At 37.8% G+C, this 21,479-nt stretch overlaps 1 protein-coding gene across 4 annotated transcripts in view; it reads right to left on the bottom strand.

Annotated features, from left to right (window-relative positions):
* lrch2 (leucine-rich repeats and calponin homology (CH) domain containing 2) overlaps positions 1-21,479 on the bottom strand; it is a 91,323-nt gene that overhangs the window by 5,602 nt on the left and 64,242 nt on the right. For all 4 annotated transcript variants that reach the window (XM_065266815.2, XM_065266816.2, XM_065266818.2 and 1 more), the window contains 5 exons: positions 17,200-17,253; positions 15,907-15,970; positions 1,721-1,833; positions 568-705; positions 10-87 (listed from right to left, as the gene is read on the bottom strand). In XM_065266815.2, coding sequence (XP_065122887.1) covers positions 10-87; positions 568-705; positions 1,721-1,833; positions 15,907-15,970; positions 17,200-17,253 — 447 coding nt within the window. The remainder of the gene's footprint in view (positions 1-9; positions 88-567; positions 706-1,720; positions 1,834-15,906; positions 15,971-17,199; positions 17,254-21,479) is intronic.

The raw sequence follows: 21,479 nt of genomic DNA, 5'->3' as shown, positions 1-21,479 counted from the left end.
TGATCTCACCTGTGGCACTCCAAGCTTTTTACACGCATCCAAGAAATTCTCAACATTTCGCCGACACTTGGCCATACTCAGCTTCGGCTGTTGGATTGCACAGAATATATAAGTGAGGATCTTAGTCTTGCAATGATTTCATGCAAAGACGATATTTTGATAAATGAAGGTAAGCACCCAATTAAAGGTACCCATTGACTTCCATTTATCAAAATATCTTATTTGCATTTAACAAAAAGGAAACAACATGGTTTAGAACAACATGATGGTGACTCAATAATGACACCTCGGTGCACCTCTTTAACATTATTGGATCGAATAGTTTTTTACTTTAAAAACCAGCTACAATGTTGTTGTGAGTAGGCATTGCTTCATTATGATTTAGAGATTATTATCTAATAGTGTTTGTAAACCTGGCAAGTAATGAATGGTAATTAAAATGAAGAGGTCTGATTCACAGGAATTCTGGGGCAAGACACAGTTCGCCAACTATTTCTAGTGAAATACATCAGAATAAATAAACAGGGAACATTAAAGTCAAGCCAAAGAAATTTGAATGCGGCTTACCACTGCAGGGGAGGGCACATGAATGCTGGCCACAGAACGGGGGCGAATGTGATTGGCCAGATGGCACAACACAACACCATCCATGAGAGCTGAACCGACATCATCTGGCAACAAAACCTTTAATCTAGACTCCAGGTTCTGCACACATACACATACACGCACACACTTTTTTAATTCCAGCCAAGAAAAACTGAACTGCACAAAAGAAAAATCTACGAAAGCGTATCGCATGCTACAATCTAGCAATAAATCTATTCTGTTCACTGTTCATTGGCTATCATTCAGCACCAGGGACAGTACGCAGCCATGAAAGTTGTGTCTGTGAATTGGACGTGGTAGTGGACAGAAAAGTTTTTGAAGTGTCTTTCCATCTTCTGCCATTTCTAATTCTAAAACGTCAAATTCTGCTGATCTGCAGAAATATTGCCTTATTGTCAGTTTTGTAATGTTTCTGGTTTTGGTTTATGAAGATCTCTAGCTGTGTTTTTACTTCCGCTTTAAATTGAGAAAATTATGCAATGACCAAGAAATGACTGAAACAAAAACCGCTTTCTTAGGTCAAAACAAGTCTCTCAGTATGAGCTCCCAGTGACAATAAGAAACATACAGATATTAACGGAACAGCTTACTAGAAAATAAAAGTCCCCTCATGATGTATATGACTTACTTTTCTCTGTATTTTATATTTAATGACTGACATTTTTTCATGCATCTGGGAACCAAAATAGCAAAGTAAAAAGTTTTTTTTCCACTTCTGGAGACATCCATTTACCCACTGCAGTCATTTGGATTACTTCATTGATGATGGATGTGTTTTTTGGAAGCCCTAAAACGATGACATTTTAATCTAAAATTATTTGTTTGTGATATTCTGAATAAAGGGAGTCGTATACTGGGATGACATGAGAACTGCTGAAATATTTTTCTAGCGCAGAAGACTAGCGAAGTAAATCAAAACAAGATCACTGCTTTGACAAGTATACAATGAATGTTTGCCATTATAAACATCTGGGTATTAACAGATTGTTATAGAGAAGCTACAGTATGCAATGCGTGTGGGGGTGTTTAATTGCCCTTAAAATAAAATCAATCATTACTGTTGGTACTGCTCAAACTTTCAATAATGCCCTGAGAGATTAAGGAGGAATCTGACCTGCCGCAGTAGTCGGATCTGCTCCATCTCCTCCCTTATGTGCTCCATCTTTCTCCTCATAGTGAAGCTTGGGTCTGTGGAGCTGATGTCTTGGCGATTTCCACGGGTGAACGCTGAATAGCAGAATCCAAATTTACTTTGTCATTTTGGTAAGTGAATATTGTTAACATGCACAAGCATTGCATTTAATAACATATACACTATATATAGTGAGGAAAGTAAGTATTTGAACACCCTGGTATTTTGCAAGTTCTCCCTAGTTTTTCTCTAGAACAGTCAGGTTTCTGGCCTGTCACTGAGAAACAGAGTTTGAGCTCCCTCCAAAGATTCTCTATTGGGTTTAGGTCTGGAGACTGGCTAGGCCACACCAGAACCTTGATATGCTTCTTACAGAGCCACTCCTTGGTTATCCTGGCTGTGTGCTTCGGGTCATTGTCATGTTGGAAGACCCAGCCTTGACCCATCTTTAATGCTCTAACTAAGGGAAGGAGGTTGTTCCCCAAAATCTTGCAATACATGGCCCCGGTCATCCTCTGCTTAATACAGTGCACTCGCCCTGTCCCATGTGCAGAAAAACACCCACAAAGTATGATGCTACCACCCCCATGCTTCACAGTAGGGATGGTGTTCTTGGTATGGTACTCATCATCCTTCTTCCTCCAAATACGTTTAGTGGAATTATGACCAAAAAGTTCTATTTTGGTCTCATCTGAACACATGACTTTCTCTCATGACTCCTCTGGATCATCCAAATGGTCATTGGCAAACTTAAGACGGGCCTGGACATGTGCTGGTTTAAGCAGGGGAATCTTCCGTGCCATGCAACAGTAACCTTGGAAACGGTGGTCCCAGCTCATTTCAGGTCATTGACCAGCTTCTCCCGTGTAGTTGTTCTGGGCTGATTTCTCACCTTTCTTAGGATCACTGAGACCCCATGAGGTGAGATTTCATGGAGCCCCAGTCCGATTGACAGTCATGTTTAGCTTCTTCCAGTTTCTAATGATTGCTCCTACAGTGGACCTTTTTTCACCAAGCTACTTGGAAATTTCCCCGCAGCCCTTTCCAGCCTTGTGGAGGTGTACAATTTTGTCTCTAGTGTCTTTGGACAGCTCTTTGGTCTTGGCCATGTTGGTAGTTAGATTCTTACTGATTGTATGGGGTGGACAGGTGTCTTTAAGCAGCTACTGACCTTCGGAATTTTAGACTTAAAGCCCTGTTTTCAGATTGTTTATGGTGAAATAGAACGGTTTTGACAAAAATTTCGACATTTGCGGCTGCCCTGAGAATTTTCGCGTGATTGTGTTTCACCTCCCACCTCTACAATGGGTTTAATGGTGCACTGGAACAATCCTTCCTAAAATGCATTAAACTTTCGTTTACAAAGACGTGAAACTCACCGAGTGGTCAGGGGTGTTCACTGATATGATTACACAAAAATCGCTGCAAAAGACGCATTCCAACAGGTTTTATCGTAGTTTTTACCAACTCCATTGACTTGTATTAGATGTGCTGTGAGGTACGGTATTACTCCGCGCCGGGAACTTTGTTTCTATTCTTGCAATTGGCAATGGCGGATTAGCGCCACCACCTAGGCTGGAGTGTCTATTATTCAAGCTCTAAGCGGAAGAATGTACGGGTGTGAGGCGTTTTGAAAATTAGGTCCACAAGTTAACAACGAATGCTAAAACAGCTGTTGGAAAGCATCTTTTGTAGCGATTTTTTTGTGAGCATATCAGTGAACACCCCTGACCACTAGGTGAGTTTCACGTCTTTGTAAACGAAAGTTTAATGCATTTTAGGAAGGATTGTTCCAGTGCACCATTTAACCCATTGTAGAGGTTAGTGCATTTAATAACATATACACTATATATAGTGAGGAAAGACACCCCTGACCACTCGGTGAGTTTCACGTCTTTGTAAACGAAAGTTTAATGCATTTTAGGAAGGATTGTTCCAGTGCACCATTTAACCCATTGTAGAGGTCTGAGCTGAAACACAAACACGCGAAAATTCTCAGGGCAGCCGCAAATGTCGAAATTTCAGTCAAAACCGTTCTATTTCATCATGAACAATCTGAAAACAGGGCTTTAAGTGTAAAATACCGAACTTGTCCTTTAAACAATTTAGGTTAATAAATTTAGTGGAGGTGTACATTTTAAAGGCAGACAAAGGTCTTTGAGGGTCAGAATTCTAGCTGATAGACAGGTGTTCAAATACTTATTTGCAGCTGTAACATACAAATAAATAGTATCCATTGAGATTTCTGGATTTTTTAAGATGATGTCTTTCACAGTGGACATGCACCTACGATGACAATTTCAGACCCCTCCATGATTTCTAAGTGGGAGAACTTGCAAAATAGCAGGGTGTTCAAATACTAATTTTCCTCACTTTTGTATACTAACATAATAGGGCTTGACAGTACGGAGTTCCCAATGACCTGGCGTAAAGGATGCTTGGGCAAGTGACAATTCCTTCAACTCGACAATTAGGTCAGTGCTGCACTGTCACAAAAGTTTTTCATTTGCATATGTTTTAGGCCTTGCCAAATAAATATTAAAACAACAATAATTAGACAGAAATTTTAATGTGCTACTCACAGACTCTGAGACGTTTTGTGTTATTTGATTAGGTTAAAAAACAACAATAATCAGACCTTTTTTGTTTAGTGTTTTGTGACAGTAAAAATTTTTGCATGGCAACTAAAAATCTGAACAGCTGTGGAAAAAAAATCCTTGGCGTTGAGCCCTGTAATAGTAAAACAACTTCAACCAAATGTAAGCAACCAATTGTTTATTTTTAATCATAATATTATACTCTCAACTCTCAAATTTTCTGTCAACAATCTTATTTAACAATAGCAAAATACAAATCATAGGCTGCACAGTCCTTACTGTATGAATTAAATGTACAACTGCAAAAGTTGTTCAGTTAAAGGGACACTTCACTTTTTTATCTTTCAATACCAGGGGACTATTTTCGGGCACTACGTAATATCATTGCGCCTCCTGCAGCCATGTTACAGCAGCAAAGTTCTTGATCATTACACCAGAATGGGAGTATAGTTCCTACCCATATCTGCCTAGAAATTCACAACTTTTAATTTTCCATCGGTCTTAGTACACAATGTAACTACAGAAGAGTCAAGTTTTAAATAGGAAACATATGCGCAATGCTAATGGTCTAATCAGATTCAATGGTTTGTGCTTAGCCAGACCCAAAGATCAGCTGAATGGATTCCAAAATGGTAAGAATCAAATGTTTAACTCTAGGGGAGCTGGAAAATGAGCATATATATTAAAAAAGTGGAGTGTCCCTTTAAGAGTAGTGAGTGATTTTTATTTTTGGTGTGTAATGAACATTTCTGACACAGAAAGCAGCAGGCTACTGTCACTTTAACTCTTTCGCCGCCATTGACAGGTTATCTCGTCAATTAAGGGAAAACGCTTTCCTACCAATGACGAGAATTTCGGGCTTTCTGCAATACCGCTATTATCCACCAGGTGGCATAATTGCACTCCCGCAACTTTTACAACCTGAAAGTAATGCCTTACGTGAAAGAGAAAGAACTATGTGTGTTTTAAAGTTTGCCCTTCCGACTTCCGATTGTGCTATATACAGTAAATTCCATTTCTATGCTTGGATTCCGTGATTTCGTCTGCGTTTTACGCATCACAGAAATCATAAGGTCCTTAATCGTGCAAATGCGTGTTTTCTAAATGAATTAATTTGAATGAATTACGGTGAAATGCCGCCACATCCAAAAGCCAGGGGATGCTCTCGTGCAGAAACTCCATTTGTGCCACAGAAGAAGTATCATTACAAACACTATTCCAGGAAATGTATACAAGAATATTTACATCGCTGTTCTTCAAATTGTTTCAGGTATTTTCATGAAAATAACGAAGTGTTGTACTGATCAAAAACCCATAGTACACGCACAAGCTGCGCATGAAACACAGAATCAGAGTCTTGCGATTCATAATCGATTTCAGACAGTTATTTTTAATGGGAAATGTGATGCATCGTCACAACCCTACTACTAGGGATGTAACGGTATTACAAATTTCGTGGTATTGCGGAATTACATTTTCCCGGTACCACCATGGTCACATGATTCGGTGAAACGTTAGGTCTTTTCGGGCAACACATGCAGTTTTTTTCCGTCCAAGTGAAGCGAGTGGAGGGACGCGGGAACTACAATTCCCATAATCCCATGCGTGCCACTCTGATGCCTCTCTACAAGTGGAGCAACAATGGCAGAAGCAAAATAAACGCAAATTTTAAATCTGATGTGTGGAAAAAGTTAGTGTTCGCTGTGACAAGAAACGAGAAAGGACAAAATGTGATGGACATACAAAAACGTGTTAGTAAATTCGTGAATGAGGAAAGTGTGTATGCCATTTCTAAATTAGAAGGCAGCCTCCTTAGGTCGCATCCGTCATTAAACGCCTGGTGTATTTAAGTTAACTGAGTATTGCATTTCCAAGTCATAAGCGTGTTACAACAAAATACGATTAAATAAGAATAATAGTCACCTTGAAAAATGCTAATATTCTTCATGATGTATGCAGCCTACAGATGCGACCTATGGAGGCTACAGACTTCCGATTGGGAAACAAACCCCTGTATTGAGTGAGCTGACCTCAGCTCTAGGTCCAGAGGGCTATTTCATAAAACTCGCTTGGAAAAGCGAGGATTAAAGTTACAAACTCGACTTGAATTAACCTAACAAATGAGGCGAGGCTAAAGCGGGTTCAAAAAAGGTAAATGAAGTTTATGCAATCCAACTAATTTGATCCAGATTTCCCTAGTCAAGATAACTGCGCGTGCATTCTATTCTTGAGCAGCCCTAGAAGCGTGGATCAAATCGATCAAAGTTAAAGAGAAAGCGGTAATTTGTGATAAAAATGTATGAAAAATGTACTACTGATCGAACATTATAATACTGCTGCAATAAACAACCCCATAAATTAGCTGGAAAGTCCTTATGGATTAAATCCTTCCATACAACAACTAAATTAAAATATATTGTCTTATTTAAAAAAAAAAAACATTAAAGCCTGAAACAACGTCAGAAATGATAGCCTAGTCGTCAGTGCTCTTGACAGCGCATTCGGCGACACGGTTTCAATCCCCACCAGTGTTCATGTGTCTCTACTTTGCTTCTACTTTCTATGTATTTTTTATATACTGTACTAAAAGACAATTTTTTAGGTTACTAAGTAACCTATATAATAAATATTTAGCAGATGAATAGTTTTAATACATTTAACTTTAAATGTAACTTTACACTGTTAAAAAATTAGCTGTAGTTATGCAGCTGTTTGCCAGTAACTTATGTAGATTTAAATGTGTGTTATTTACTGGCAACAGTTTGTTCAAAGTTAAATGAACATTAAACATTAACAAGTCTTTATCTTTACAGAATAAAACTATAAAATAACAGCCTCATGAAAAGCATTTTGGGAACCATAAATCCTCATTAACCTTTTTCTGTTGTTTCCTTCATATTTTGGTTCCCAGAATGCTTTTCATGAGGCTGTTATTTTAAAGTTTTATTCTGTAAAGATAAAGACTTGTTAATGTTTAATGTTCATTTAACTTTGAACAAACTGTTGCCAGTAAATAACATAAATCCACAGTAAGTTACTGGCAAACAGCTCACAGTAATACTGTCATTTCTACAGAATTTTTTTAACAGTGTAGTGTTAGGTGTTGATAGATAAACAGAGTTTTATGAATGGTTTCAGGGTGATGATCAGTTGAAGAGAGGCCAGAGGTATAAGCACATTTATTTGTGTGGTGAAAAATTATTATCTGCAGGACACTAACAATCTTCTCTGGTTTCACTGGCAAAAAAACCTCATTACAACAAAATGCCAAGAGCATACCATCACATCATTATATTGTGTTCCTTCAGACATGCAGACACTAGGGATGCTTAACGATTAATCGCTAACGATTAATTGCGATAAATTGTTTAGCATCCCTAGCAGACACCATAAATATTTTTTTAAATTTCAAGAAATAATGAACAACTAGAGAAAGATACAAATACTGTAGATCTTTAAAATAATGTACACACAAAGCATAAAAAATTAAATGATTATACTTGACTTGTGTGTGTTGTATATTTAAATTTAATCTCCTTTCTGTATGACAATCTTAATAAAAAAAAATATATATACATATACATATATACATATATATATATATATACATCAATACATTGCAATTATATGGATTTAGATACATCTTACATTTACATACAAATTTAACTGGTATGACTATTATCCTTATATTGTGGTAGTTAAGATTATCATTTATATTCAACATTTGATAGGCCTATAACACACCATATTATTAAACACATGTCTATATTGTATTAATTATTATTGTAACAGAATTTACCAAATTTAATATATAAGTTGATTTTCTTTAATTGTTAGATTAATAGTGGTTAATAAAGTCAAATAAAATGTCAAAGAGTCAACTGTAATATCATTGCATTTACAGTTCAGTCTTAGTGGAAGTCTAGTTAAGCAACAGTAAAGGCTTAGCCTGACAGTTAGCCTGCCCCGGACCAGGCTAATTTGCAAGCATAAGTTTCCATAGTAACCGGGGTTGAACTAGTTCAAGTTTGTTTAATGAAACAAAATCCACCAGCAATAAGCCAGACTTAACAAAATAAGCCTGGCTTATTTTGAAATCTGAAATAGCCCTCAGCTACAATAAGTAAGCTGCTATTTTCATTTTTACTGGGTTGTTTTTGTTTTCAGGAATTGACCCATCTTAAAACCCATCATCTTTTCTTGATTCTACAATCACATCCGTTGTTTTTAAAGGGGTACCAAGCATTAGCATTAATAATAATAAATAAAAAAACTAGGTCAATTGAGGGAGTGACTTAATTCTTAAAACCTGACTGATTGGGAGTTGTTTAAAGTTGACAAACTAAACTGAAACTTTATATTTTTACTTTATTACATGGTCTAATTATTTTTGTCCTTTTTATGAAAATTGTAAACACTTATGGCAGTTTTTCCAAGTCTTCATTAGGTTTTTCCTTCCTGTAAATGTTTCAATAATCACCGTACAGTGGGCTTCATACCGAAATACTACCGTACCGTGAGTTTTTTTTTTTATTATATCGTTACATCCCTACCTACTACCAATAAAGGTGATGTCACATTAATGAGGGCATAGTTAAAACATACTGTCCCATTTGACATCATGTCCCAATCACCCATATATGACTTCCTTATTCTGCGAAACACAAAATGACATCATACTGTAGGCAGAATATCAGTGACTCGCGGTATCAGTTAATATTTACTTTTAGGGTCAACAGTAAAAAATGACACTTTCAGAATGACGTGAGGGTGTGTAAATGATGACAGAGTTTTAAGTTTTAAGTGTACAGTATGTCCTCATTCTGTACAGGCAGACAGGAAATACATTATTGGCACTGTCAAACTGATCTGCTTGGAAACAGTTTGAAATCTCACCACAATGACAGTACAGTGGTATAAATCTGATGTTACATTATAGTAAGAGAATATTTCTCCAAAAATTTTATCTAACAGGAGAGACAACATTTTCTTTGTTTACCACTTGCTATATGATACAAGTACTACTTTGTACATTCTAAACTAACACACATGGAGATACAGGGGAGATTAAATGGTGAAAATGCGTAGACAGATATTGCATGAAGACGTGGAGTGTCAAAATAAAAATACATTTTAAAATATTTATTTAATATACAGTATATGTTTTTTACGGGTTGCATTGTTACACCATACTGTTACCCATTTGATCAATATATTGTTTCATGTCAGCACCCAATACACTCAATCTGTGGGTTTCTATAGTATATATACAGTATATATACAGTAAAAAGTCAATTTGTAAATTTACGCAACATCTGATATCTGACGTGTTATCCTGTCATCTTTTCTCCCTTATTTCCCAAAACGCAATAAACAGCGGTCTTCCTTCTCTGCAGAATGCAATAAATCCACTCAACAAATTACAGCACACCATTCCACGCACTGTAAACAACAATAGCGGTGCGTTGAATACACACAGAATCCAAGTTTTCCTCAACTACTTTGTTCTTCGTGATCAATAAACAAACAAAAACTAAATAATACTTTAATGGCATTGATAAACCTGTGATGTGTTTCTGTGACGGGGGAAAAAACTTGGTCAACGGAAAAATGTCGGCTGTTTCTTGTTCTCACACAAGCTTCTGTCATGCTAACACAATGACCCCAGCGGATCTTAACTTTCCATTATTTTATTTAAAGTCAACGAAAATCGAGCAGGACCAAAACATTTTACAGCTGATCGTAAAAGTTCAGCATTGATGTCCCAAGGATGACAGCAGCAATGACAGTGTTCTGATTAATGCCATTATTGTTTTGATTTTTCAGTGTATACCACTAGTCAACTAAATGAATATAACTTGGCAAAGATGAATACACATTTATTTATTTTCTTGGTATAGAAAACACATTTTTACCCAAATGAGTCAAAATGGGTTTATTGTGTTTTGGAACCAAACTCTTCATTTATATATCTAGGGTCTCCAACCCTGCTACTCAAAATCCTGTAGATTTTAGCTCCAACCTCAGTCAAACACAGCTAAATCAAGGTGTACTGGGTTGCTTGTTAAGTACAGACAGGTTTGTTGGAGCTTGGTGCCTGTGGTTCATTTCTCAAACACCTAAAGAGCTATTAATTTGATGAAGCAATGGCAGATCTCTAAAATATAGTCACAAAGGCCTTATTGATATAACCCAAGCAGAACAAATGGCTGTGCAAACTCTACATGAAATAATTTTTGTGTAAATGATTGATTAACACAGAAATTTGTTCTGCTCATGTTTCGTGAATCAGGCTCAATTCTTTTGACTGTTTTAATTTTGTGCCCTGATCGTGCTTTTTTCTCTGTGGCCTACAGAGGAAAACTTCAGAAAGGCATTAAAACCATTATGATGCAACGGATGCATGTGAACCTGTATGAGTTTTTTTTATTTTGATGAACACAAAATAAGATATTTTAATAAATGATGGTAAGCACACAGCTAATTGTAACCACTGACTTCCATGGTAGAAAAAAGTAATATGGAAGTATTGTGATAAATGATGAACAAGATATTGATGGTAAGCACACAGTTGATTGTGCCATTTGAAATCCATCATATTTTTTATTCCTACTGTGGAAGTCAATGGTTACAACCAGCTGTGTGTTTACCATCATTTATCGAAATGTCTTCTTTTGTGTTCATCAGAAAAAAGAAATTCATACAAGTTTAGAACAACATAAGGGTGAGAAAATAATGACATAATATTCATTTTTGGGGTAAACTATCCCTTTTATATAAAATAGTACAGTTTTAATTTAATTTAAACAGAATTTAATTATTTCTTACAGCAGCACTTTTGACGTGTCAAAGAGCACAAGAAACTACTGTGACAAAAAGCTGACTTGATTATATGAAGGGAAGCACTGGAAAGAACGATAACACTGTAAAGCAAATGTTTAATACATTTGGTAAATTTTCATTGTACTGTGAGACAGGAAGTCCAAGCCTTCCTTTTGCTTTCCATTGAATTACAATGACATGAAAAACAATAGAAACAATACAACAAAACTCTGTCCAAAACCATTATCTTCATTTTTTTGTCTTCCGAAGAATTCTCCCTTTGACCTCTGAATTCCTATGTGAACATGTGGTTTGCAAGTATTTATAATTAGTTTAAAAAAAGTAGTGATTGTGAATTGTGCTGTCTCAAGGTTTTCTGTGTCAAATTACTGTTATAGTTTCCCAAAGCTTCAGAGGGTCTAAGGGCGCACTAACATTATCCAAACCAAACCAAATCATGCCCCAGGGTGATTGTCCCCCCTCCCTACTCCCCCAGAAGCACACACTCACAATGTATTTGTATCGATCCGAGCCAGGGCGTGCTTTCGTCATTAGGATACGATTGTTTTGAACAGAGCAAAAGTAAAGCGCTCTCTTAACACTGGAACCCATCGTAATGTTAAGTCTGTGTTGTTTTATTCAGTCTCGTTTGATAAATTTGATGAAGCAATTGCAGATCTCTAAAATATAGTCTACAATTTGACAAGCAGACGGAGTTGTCAGCCTGAGTTTCTGTAAACTGAGGATGATCTCTAAGATTAAGCCTTTATTATCTCAAAAAGATTTGGAAAAAGTTATTAATGCATCCAGATTAGATCATTGCAACTCCCTATATTATGGTGCTCAAGCTCAAGTCTTAAGGCCGTTTCACACAGTACGTGGCAACTGTGAGTGTTTAGTTCTTTTTCAATAGGAGACGTGCGGAAAGCGGCAAAACGGGGGCAGTTACAGAGGTGAAGCGGAGCTGGTCCACAAGCCTTGCTCGTGCACCCAAAATCCTGTCCCTTTTACCGACAAGACTATTAATGGCAGGCGCTGTTGAAGATAAACATATTTCCACTAAATAATGCACAAAACGCTTCCACTACATGAGAAAAGCTGTAGCCAAGCGCCGATTCCACCACTTGCCGCGTACCGTGTGAAACTGCCTTTAGACAGACTGCACTATAGCCTTCCAAGCCTGAGCCCAAGTGAACCACAAGGCGCGATTAATGCATAATGTAAGTGCCCTCTAAGAGGCCTTTTACACCTGGTATATACATAAACATCCATATTTAAAACTTTATTAACTAAAATAAATACCTTCCGGTAGCGCCACCATCTTAGTCGCGTCCGCATTCAGGATGAGAGCTTACGCAGCCTACGGAGGCTACTCTGCTGCTGCTCTGTGCCCCCGCCCTCCGAATTTGTCCTACGTCACTAAGAAAAGTGCGTACACTACGCTAATACTCTCTCCTGAATACAGAGGAGTCTAAGATGGCGGCGCTACCGGAAGGTATTTATTTTCGTTAATAAAGTTTTAAATATGGATATTTCTACAACAACACCGCACGGATTACCCTCAGAAGACCTTTGTTTATCATCCTGGAGCCGTTTGGATTTAATTTGTGAAGGATGGACGCACTTTTTTTGGACTTGAAGGTTGTGGACTATGGGTGGACCCCATAACATTACATTTAATCAACTGAAAGATCTAAAATATTTTCTAAAATATCCAAAAATGTGTTTGTCTGAAAAACGATGTAGATATGCAACTCGGACAGCTTGGGGGTGAGTAAATCATGGGTTTAATATCGTTTTTGGCCGAACTATCACTTTAATTCATTGTTGTGAGAAGTGTTGTGGAAAGTTACTTTAAAAGTATTGCATTACAATATTAAGTTACTCCCCCAAAAAATAACTCCTTGCGTTACTTAGTTACTTCTCATGGAAAGTATTACTTACTTTACTTTTTCTTACTTGGCTGAAGCTTGATCTCTTTCAAGCCTTGCAGGTGTTTTTTATGACTGAGAAGATCATTCAGTAATTCAGTACAATATTTTTTCCTTAATTCAATTAATTCAACTGAAAAGTAACTTGCATTAGGGGGTGTGCACACCAAAGCTATTAAACGCGGATGAAAACGCCTGGAAGACACTGAATGCCAGCTGTTTTTGTGCTTTGGTTGCTGTGAAACTTTTGCTTTGTTTATCAGTCGTTGTACAATGCGGCAGTTGATTGTTGTGATATTTGTCCCACCCCTCCTCCACTGTGATTGGATGGCTGTGTGAAAACTGACATTGACGAATGGAGCTTTTCACTCAAAGTTGAATTTTTATCAACTTTTATCGCTTTCAGCGCGGAAAAACATTTTTTTTGAAAAGCGCAGCGCTTCCTTTAGAAACAATTGAAAACCTGCGTCGGCCGTGACCGTAAAAACTCTGGTGTGCAGTAGGGGTGTGCAAAAAATCGATTCACACTTGAATCGTGATTCAAGCTTTGCCGATTCTGAATCGATTCATAGAATTCCAAAAATCAATTCATAAATTTTTTTTGTAATGCCGTGTTACTTTTGTCCTGAAATGAGTTTATCTCAGTATTCCCATAGATGACGCTGCGTCGTATTCACTCTGACGCCTGCACACTCGTCACAGTGTTTCCCACACATTGACTTTACTTGGGTGCTGTGCTTAGTTATATTAACAAGTGCCCAAGTATTTCTGGCGTCAAATTTAGTCTTTTTTGTTTTTCTGTGATGATGACACTCTTTAATAATGACATTTTCTGTGCGACATGATGAGCTCGGTGTCCGTTCACGTGCTCTCTGTTTCGCAATGAATTGGGATGCGACGCGAACAAGCTCGTGTCACATTATCCTTCATGTTTCTGAACTTGAGCAGAGTTTTACCATTAGAGGACTTCACGGAGCACCCGCGGACCGTATGGTTCCGGGTTTGTATTTGAAATGGTCAGCCAGGTCCGGGTCAGTAAAGGTTAAATTACTTCGGGTCCCGAGTCTGATTAGTGAGTAAAACCCGAGTCGATCGGAGAATGACCGTGAGCGCTACCGTGCTAAAGCTCGCGTGCAGTTTCAGCGTGCCTGCGGTTTCTATGGCGATAAAAACAGGCTCTTTTCTAACATTATTAATAAACCATATCTTTTCCAAAATCTATTGCACTGAACGAGCAAAGCTCAAGCTGACTCAAGATTTACAAAACGCAAAGCTGTAATGTAAAGTCCCCTGTCACTGGGACAGCAAGTAGACTTTTGAATCTGAAATAATGAGTGGATTTAGCTTTTTTTAATTGGCAAGAGAGAAATAGAGAGGGACTTTCCTTGCTTCATATCAGTTTTTATTTTTGCATTAAGACAAAGTAATATCAAACTACATTTAATTTGTTGTGTTTTTTTTCTTTAAAATTGTATATCTCCTACATTCAGTCACATAGGAAGAAGTAAACTACATTTACATACTGTGAATAGTTTTTTAAAATCAAGAATCGTTTTTGAATCGAAAATCGATTTTGAATCGAATCTTGAGCCTAAGAATCGGAATCGGATCGAATCGTGAAATTTTCTGAATCGTGCACCCCTAGTGTGCAGGCCTCCTTACTTAAAAAAAAGTAAACTGTCAGATGTTTCTGACAGAAAAGACGGCTGAATAAGTTTTTCATGACTTAACAAAAGGTTAGCAGTGTATTCCCAAATACACACACTGGTTCATTGCGTGCGAGCTCTTTCCCACCCTATGTGGTGGTATGTGTGCGTTTTGTAGAAATTTTTATGTCTGACAACAGAACATATAATATGTGAAAATAGCATTTAATAGTGTTAAAATACAGTATAACAGTGACAGTCAGATCAGATCAGAAAAACTGATTTTTAAGTGCCAACACTAGACCAACCGCAAACACGACGCGATGACGCCACAAATATGCTAATTTGTGTGTGACGTCATTAGCCCCACAGTCTCTCAAAATCCTGTGGGAAACAGTCCCTCACCTATACATTTGCAAAAGGTTTTGCAGCCTGTTTACTAAAAACACAAGCGACAGTACTCGGACTGTAGGGTGGCTCCAAATCCTGACAAAAGGTAGCTGTAAACATGCTCCAACTGGCTGAATACAGAGGAAACCATTTTCTGCAAACATTGAAGGCCTGCTGAATCAACATCTGAAATATTCTTCAAAGAATTCACATCTACCTCCAGGACCCCCACCCAAATGTGCGGAGACAGAAAGGCCACACCTACACTTGTTCTCTCAGCTCAGATTGGATTGATATATTATTTTTCCCTTACACGGACATAATATAAGTGCACGTCAAATTAAACCCGTTATTTTTCTTGTCATGGTTAAGCAACTCACCCATAGACCATCCCCTCGAAGTAATCAGGACAGAAGCGGTCAAAAGTGGACAAAACACACAAATCCAATTGACCAAAATGCACCTTAATACCAGGTGTAAACAGAGCTTTGTAGTTGATTTCAGAAACAATGCTTGAATGTGTGATTGCATAAATTGCTAATAACTTGTTGAATTTGACACATTGGCCGCATAAGCCAAAGTGTGGGTGCTTGACTGTATTTAGAGTGGGGTTATCTGTCCAACTAATGCCTCCTTTAAAATTTCAGTAACAACAAAAATGAAAATCCAACATTTTGCACATTATTAGAAAAAAAAGGTTGAGTGGAAATGCTCTCACTATGGGAGAGACAAAGCAGGAAACATTTTATGAAGATACAAGACAGAAGAGAGGAGATATCTACCTGTTCTCGGTTTAAGACCAAAGACTGTGAGGGTTGTGGTGAAGTCATTAGAACGCATTCCCTCCTGTAACAACACAGACAAATATGATCAAAATTGTATTTATGTAATTAACTGAAATATCATGGTTGGAGTCCCACACGCACTGGTCCAGCTTTCATACTTTATATTGACCTAAAAATATTTTCTATCATCTAACGCAATCACTAAACATTACATTCACAGAAAACATATTAATACAAAAAATCCCTGCATCCCAATCAACAGACTATTCATCCTAAATAATATTTTTAAAACAATTCAATTAGAATAAGCATGTCCCAAATCATAGTATATTGAAATGAGTATCCATAATATTTCCTGATGGTCTACTGTTTTAGGTGAACATTTAAAAGGGACATTTCACAAGACTTTTTTAAGATGTCAAATAAATCTTTGGTGTCCCTAGAAAACGTATGTGTAGTCTTTGCTCAAAATACCATATAGATTACAACTTTAATATGCAAATGAGTTGACCTCTGCACTAAGTGGTAGTGTCGTAATTGGAAAGTGCAGATTAAGGGGCGGTATTATCCCCTTCTGACATCACCAGGGGAGGCAAATTTCAATGACCTATTTTTTCACATGCTTGTGGAGAATGGTTTACCAAAACTAAGTTACTGGGTTGATCTGTTTCACATTTTCTAGGTTGATAAAAGCACTGGGGACCCAATTATAGCACTCAAACATGGAAAGTGTCACATTTTCATGGTATGTCCCCTTTAAAGTGTAGATCCATAGACATACTCAAATGTCTCATCTTATCCACAACTCAACGCGAGAGGGCGGAGTTTAGTTGTGCTACACAGAATTAACTAAATAAATCAATGATGCATCACTGAATCAATAAATTAAACTATAGCGTAAACATTACATGACAAATAATGAATGAAGAAATGCTTGAATGCAAAGAGTTGTATTCTGATGTTTGAATTTCTTAAGAATTACTGCGTCTTCCAGGCAACAGTCGTCACTTCCATTTTGCGTTAGTATGTCCCAATGTGTGCCTACTGTGTTATTATGCCCTCAACATGATGTACTTTCCGAACACAAAAACAGTACATACTATTAGGACATAATATAAATAGGGGAATTGAGATGCAGCTCCAGTCTGCTAAGCAAGCTGAATTATGGGATCAACATGAAAACTGAATACACTCTACACTAAATTGTCCCTATAATGTAGGTCTAACAAGTACACACACATGCGCGCGCGCGCACACACACACACACACACACACGCACACGAGTCTCACCTCACAATCATTGTCATTTCCACTGGAGTTTCTTCGGGCACTTTGGCACTTATACTGAAATTGGAAACAGAGAGCAGAACACAGGATCAGATCTAAGCATGTGACTACACAAATGTAACATGTTTTTTTTCCCTATAAATCAAGGTGGTCTGCTGAATTAAAAAAACACATTTTGATATGCCTGTAATATCTAAACATCACAAGAAAACCTCTGTTAACCTCTATTTCAACAAATTCTTGACTCACATCTGCTACACATGTTACACATCTGCCAAAAAACACAATAATGCAATCTGAAATATGTCTGCAAAATCTGTGTGAAAATTCATATTTTTTACAATCATCTCATATGTATATGTATATATATATATATATATATATATATATATATATATGCAAATACTGTAATTAAACGCAAGACTAGATTAAATTATTTTGAGACAAATCCCCCACAAAACCCTGTACATACTGTTTAAAAAGACTTTTTATATCATAAATATATACTGCCAGAGCTAAGATTTTAGAGAACAAGTTAACCTTTAACATCTAACCCACCTGTACTGCAAACACAGGCACACCTATACTGAATTGAAAAGTTTATTTAGGCAATATAAGCCTACTTGTTTCTAAAGTGCATAGAAAACACAATAAAAACATTGTATTACGGGAACTAAGCTACTTTAAAAAGATATTGTCTTTATGTCAGTGAGAGTATTAATGGTTTAAACAACAGAGGCATTATTCAGGCAGGCAAGTGTATAGAGAACGGTATTACACAACAAAACAATCAGTTGAAATTCTTGACAGTTGGTTTTTTTAACAGATTCATGAAACCTCATAGAGCTGTCAGTGGGAGTTTTCTTTTGTGCCATTGTGTTTTCTTTGACAAACCCTAACACCTACAAGCAAACATGCAGAAGCTTTGCACGTGTGTCTACCAGTGTTCTGCAGAGTAAATGTAAGAATTTTATTGCTTAACTAAAATTTTTTAAAAGCACACATTTTTCTTTTCGTGATTTGACATTTCACGTGGTGTTTGTTGGTACATGTTAACGATTGCAGTCATCAGTTTACTTTCGTAACGAGTCGATGTAGACTTGATTCACATTTTCATAATTCTGCCTGCTCTGTGCCCTCAAAAATGCACTGGGGTCTGTAGGGAACAGAAGTGGCTTTGGGAGCTGATATTCCAAATATGGTAAGGAGTATAATATTTCCATCACAAGCTTGAGATATTCAGACATTAGTCCCTTTCACACATACAGTCTTTAATGGTAAGTTACTGGTAAATTGCAGTTAACAGGTCATGTGTGAACAGAACCTTTCCGGTAAATCAGTGCTCCCAATTTACCAGTAAGTCAGGTTGTAAGATTACCAGTAATTTATCGGAAAGTGCTATGTGTGAACAAAAATATAGGATTACCAGCATTTAGAACAGATTACGTCAGACAGCTGACAGCTTCGGGCCAATCAGAACGTTTTTATACTGATGACGGGTTTACCCCCGCACTGTTTACGAACGTTTCCACACACATACTGCTTAAAAGTCGAGATCACCTGAAGTTAACGTCCACATTTCTTCACCAAATTTGTTTTAAACAGCTTACCATCTATTTGCCAAATTGCCGACGTCCTTAGCACATTCTCTGTGAAGTCTAATGTGCAAACGCAGGTTCCATTAGAACCCGCCTAACGCAATGTTGTTTGGTCACGAGCAACTTCGCGACCGTCAGAGTTTTCCACAGATGTGAAAACCAGAAAAATACATGCTGTGGATATTAAGTCATAACCCGCCATTGTTTACAAATATTACACTGAGCTTGCCAGCCGCGTGCCACAGGTAACTTCCGCTTTCTATCAGAGTTTACCCGTATTTTGATACTGATGTGTGAATGATGTCCTACTGGTAAAAAGACGGACATCTCTGCATGTGTGAACGACACATTTTTGTATTTACTGGTAATTTACCAGAATTACTGTGTGAAAGAGGCTATTCACAACGCACTGGGATCAAATCTGAGCACACCCCGCTTTTCAAAAATGAGCTTTGTATAATTCGGCAGTTTCACAAAGGTGGGGCATAGTGGAAAAACAATAATGTACAGTATGTAAAAAAAGTGGTTTTTAAGTCATAAATCGCGTGAACACATTGCATTACACCAAATAATGTTCTTTAAAGGTCCCATATTTATAAAACTGAAATGGGCTTTTTTCATGATAACTGAGGTCTAGGGGCTATGTAAGTATAAGTTTCAAAAGGAGCCATATAAGTTTCAAAACAGTCAAATTTACACAGCCGTTGTGACTTCCATAAAACGTGACATCAGAAATAGCCAGTCACCGCCTTCAGTCACCACCCCGAGCACTGTTACTGTCCACCGCCCCACCCCCATTTTGACAAACAAACCCCCAAGGTATGTCGCACCATGTTGAGAAAACACTGTTCAATCGATGGATGTCAGGAAATGAAATGTTTCCTGAAAAAAGAAAAGCTTCTGAAAACATTAATATACAAGACCAACGGTTAAAGAGCAACTATTGTCCGATTCACGTTTTAAAGTTCCTTTGGTGTGTAAGTGTGTATTAGTACATGGTAACAATATGCAAAAGGTACAAACCCCAAAGTAATCGATGACACAAGTTATTGTTTCCAATAATGCAAATCCCTTTTCTTGTAATACAAAAAACACATGGATTGTAGGCAACAGTTTACTTCCTGGGCCGGTTGACGTGGACAAGGCCGGAATTATCATAACTCTTCCAGCTTTGGACTCGGCCTGTAAGTTAACTCCTGTTAGCACTGGACTGCATCGTCAATGTGGCACAGTTCAATGCCAGTTTCTCCAGGAATCTACTCATCAAAGATGTTGCAGTGCCTACTTTGTTTTTAAGCATGACTTAAAAATGTTTCTCATCTCACCATATCCGCAGGTACAGAGTCATCATATAATAAATCCGTGAGGTAGCATTTAAAAAAACATTTGAAAACAGATGCATTTGTTTAAAGCAAAGCATTTATTTACTTACCAGGCTGCAGGTGAAGCAACTCTTTGCGCCTTCTAACGTCTCATAATTAGTCCTCATTTATGTCCAAGAGATTCAATAATAATCTTTTACATTCAATCCTTTAATCTTTCATATTTAAAAGCATTTTTGTGCTGCTGCGCATTCATGTACTTAGTGATAAGCAAACCTGCGTTGTCCTCCCGTTTATAGGCACATACTAATGCGCTCTTTAAATAACATAAAACACATTGCGCCATTGACTTTAGACTTTAGACCAGGTTTTTGTTGGTCAATGGCGTAGTCTATTTTAGTTGCCTCAAAATAGCAACGCGCCAACAATGCGCCTGAACACACCTCATTTTCAGACCAGAACGCCCATGGGCGCAAAAGGGTGCGCAAATGCATTTGCTATTTAAACAACGCAGCGCTAAACGTGAAAATTAGGGTGGAAACTAGCGAAAGACACTTGCGTCGCGCATTGCGCTGCATTGCGCCGAGTGTAAGATAGAGCCCTATGGAGCCAGAGAAAACCGAAATTATATATTGTAAATGGTTATGCAATGCAAACATGTTGCTAACTTGATGCCTACGTGTTTTTTTGTAAAGTTACATTCATTGGTAGCCAAACGTTTTAATAGATATCTGTGGGAAACCAGACGTTGTTTATTTTATTTAAGTAACAGACACCGACCCTGTTGGTCTCTGTTTTTATTGAGCTAAAACGAGGAGTTCTCTTACTGTGCTTTAACACTGCCACCGGCAAGAGCGTCAATAAAAGCTCTGGCTGTCCTACTAATGACGCTATAGAAAAGGTGTAGTGGACGCTCTTTAGCTCGAAAGCATTCTCTGGAATCCTCTCAAGTGGAGGTTTCCGCCTTCCAATTGGTTGCCGCCGAACGTTTCCGCCTTCCTCTTGGTTGCCGCCGAACCGCGTCATAGCTCATTACCATAAAGTTGAGCAGATTTCAACTCTCCTCGACGCTCACGCCGTACATGATGCGCCGCTCCACCCCCCGACGGAGCTCGCCGCCGGCTCTCATTGAAAATTAATGACTTCCGGCCACTTAGACGCTCTGGCCGATGGCGGTATGAAAGCACAGTTAGTCTCGGTTTCTCTCGGTTTAGTAATCTAACATTACTGTACAGAAACTAACATTTGAGGGCCAGATTTAATAACAGCTTGCGCCAGCGCAAACCATTATTTTGGCGTTAAATAACGTTTTCTGGATTTACTAAAGACGCGCGGTGGATAATTAGCGCTGAAAATGTGAGGT

This window comes from Paramisgurnus dabryanus, chromosome 5 (genome assembly GCF_030506205.2).
Source record: "Paramisgurnus dabryanus chromosome 5, PD_genome_1.1, whole genome shotgun sequence".
Lineage (NCBI taxonomy): Eukaryota > Metazoa > Chordata > Actinopteri > Cypriniformes > Cobitidae > Paramisgurnus > Paramisgurnus dabryanus.
Note: the sequence above shows the minus strand (reverse complement) of the source record. Positions and strands in the feature narration are given on the sequence as shown.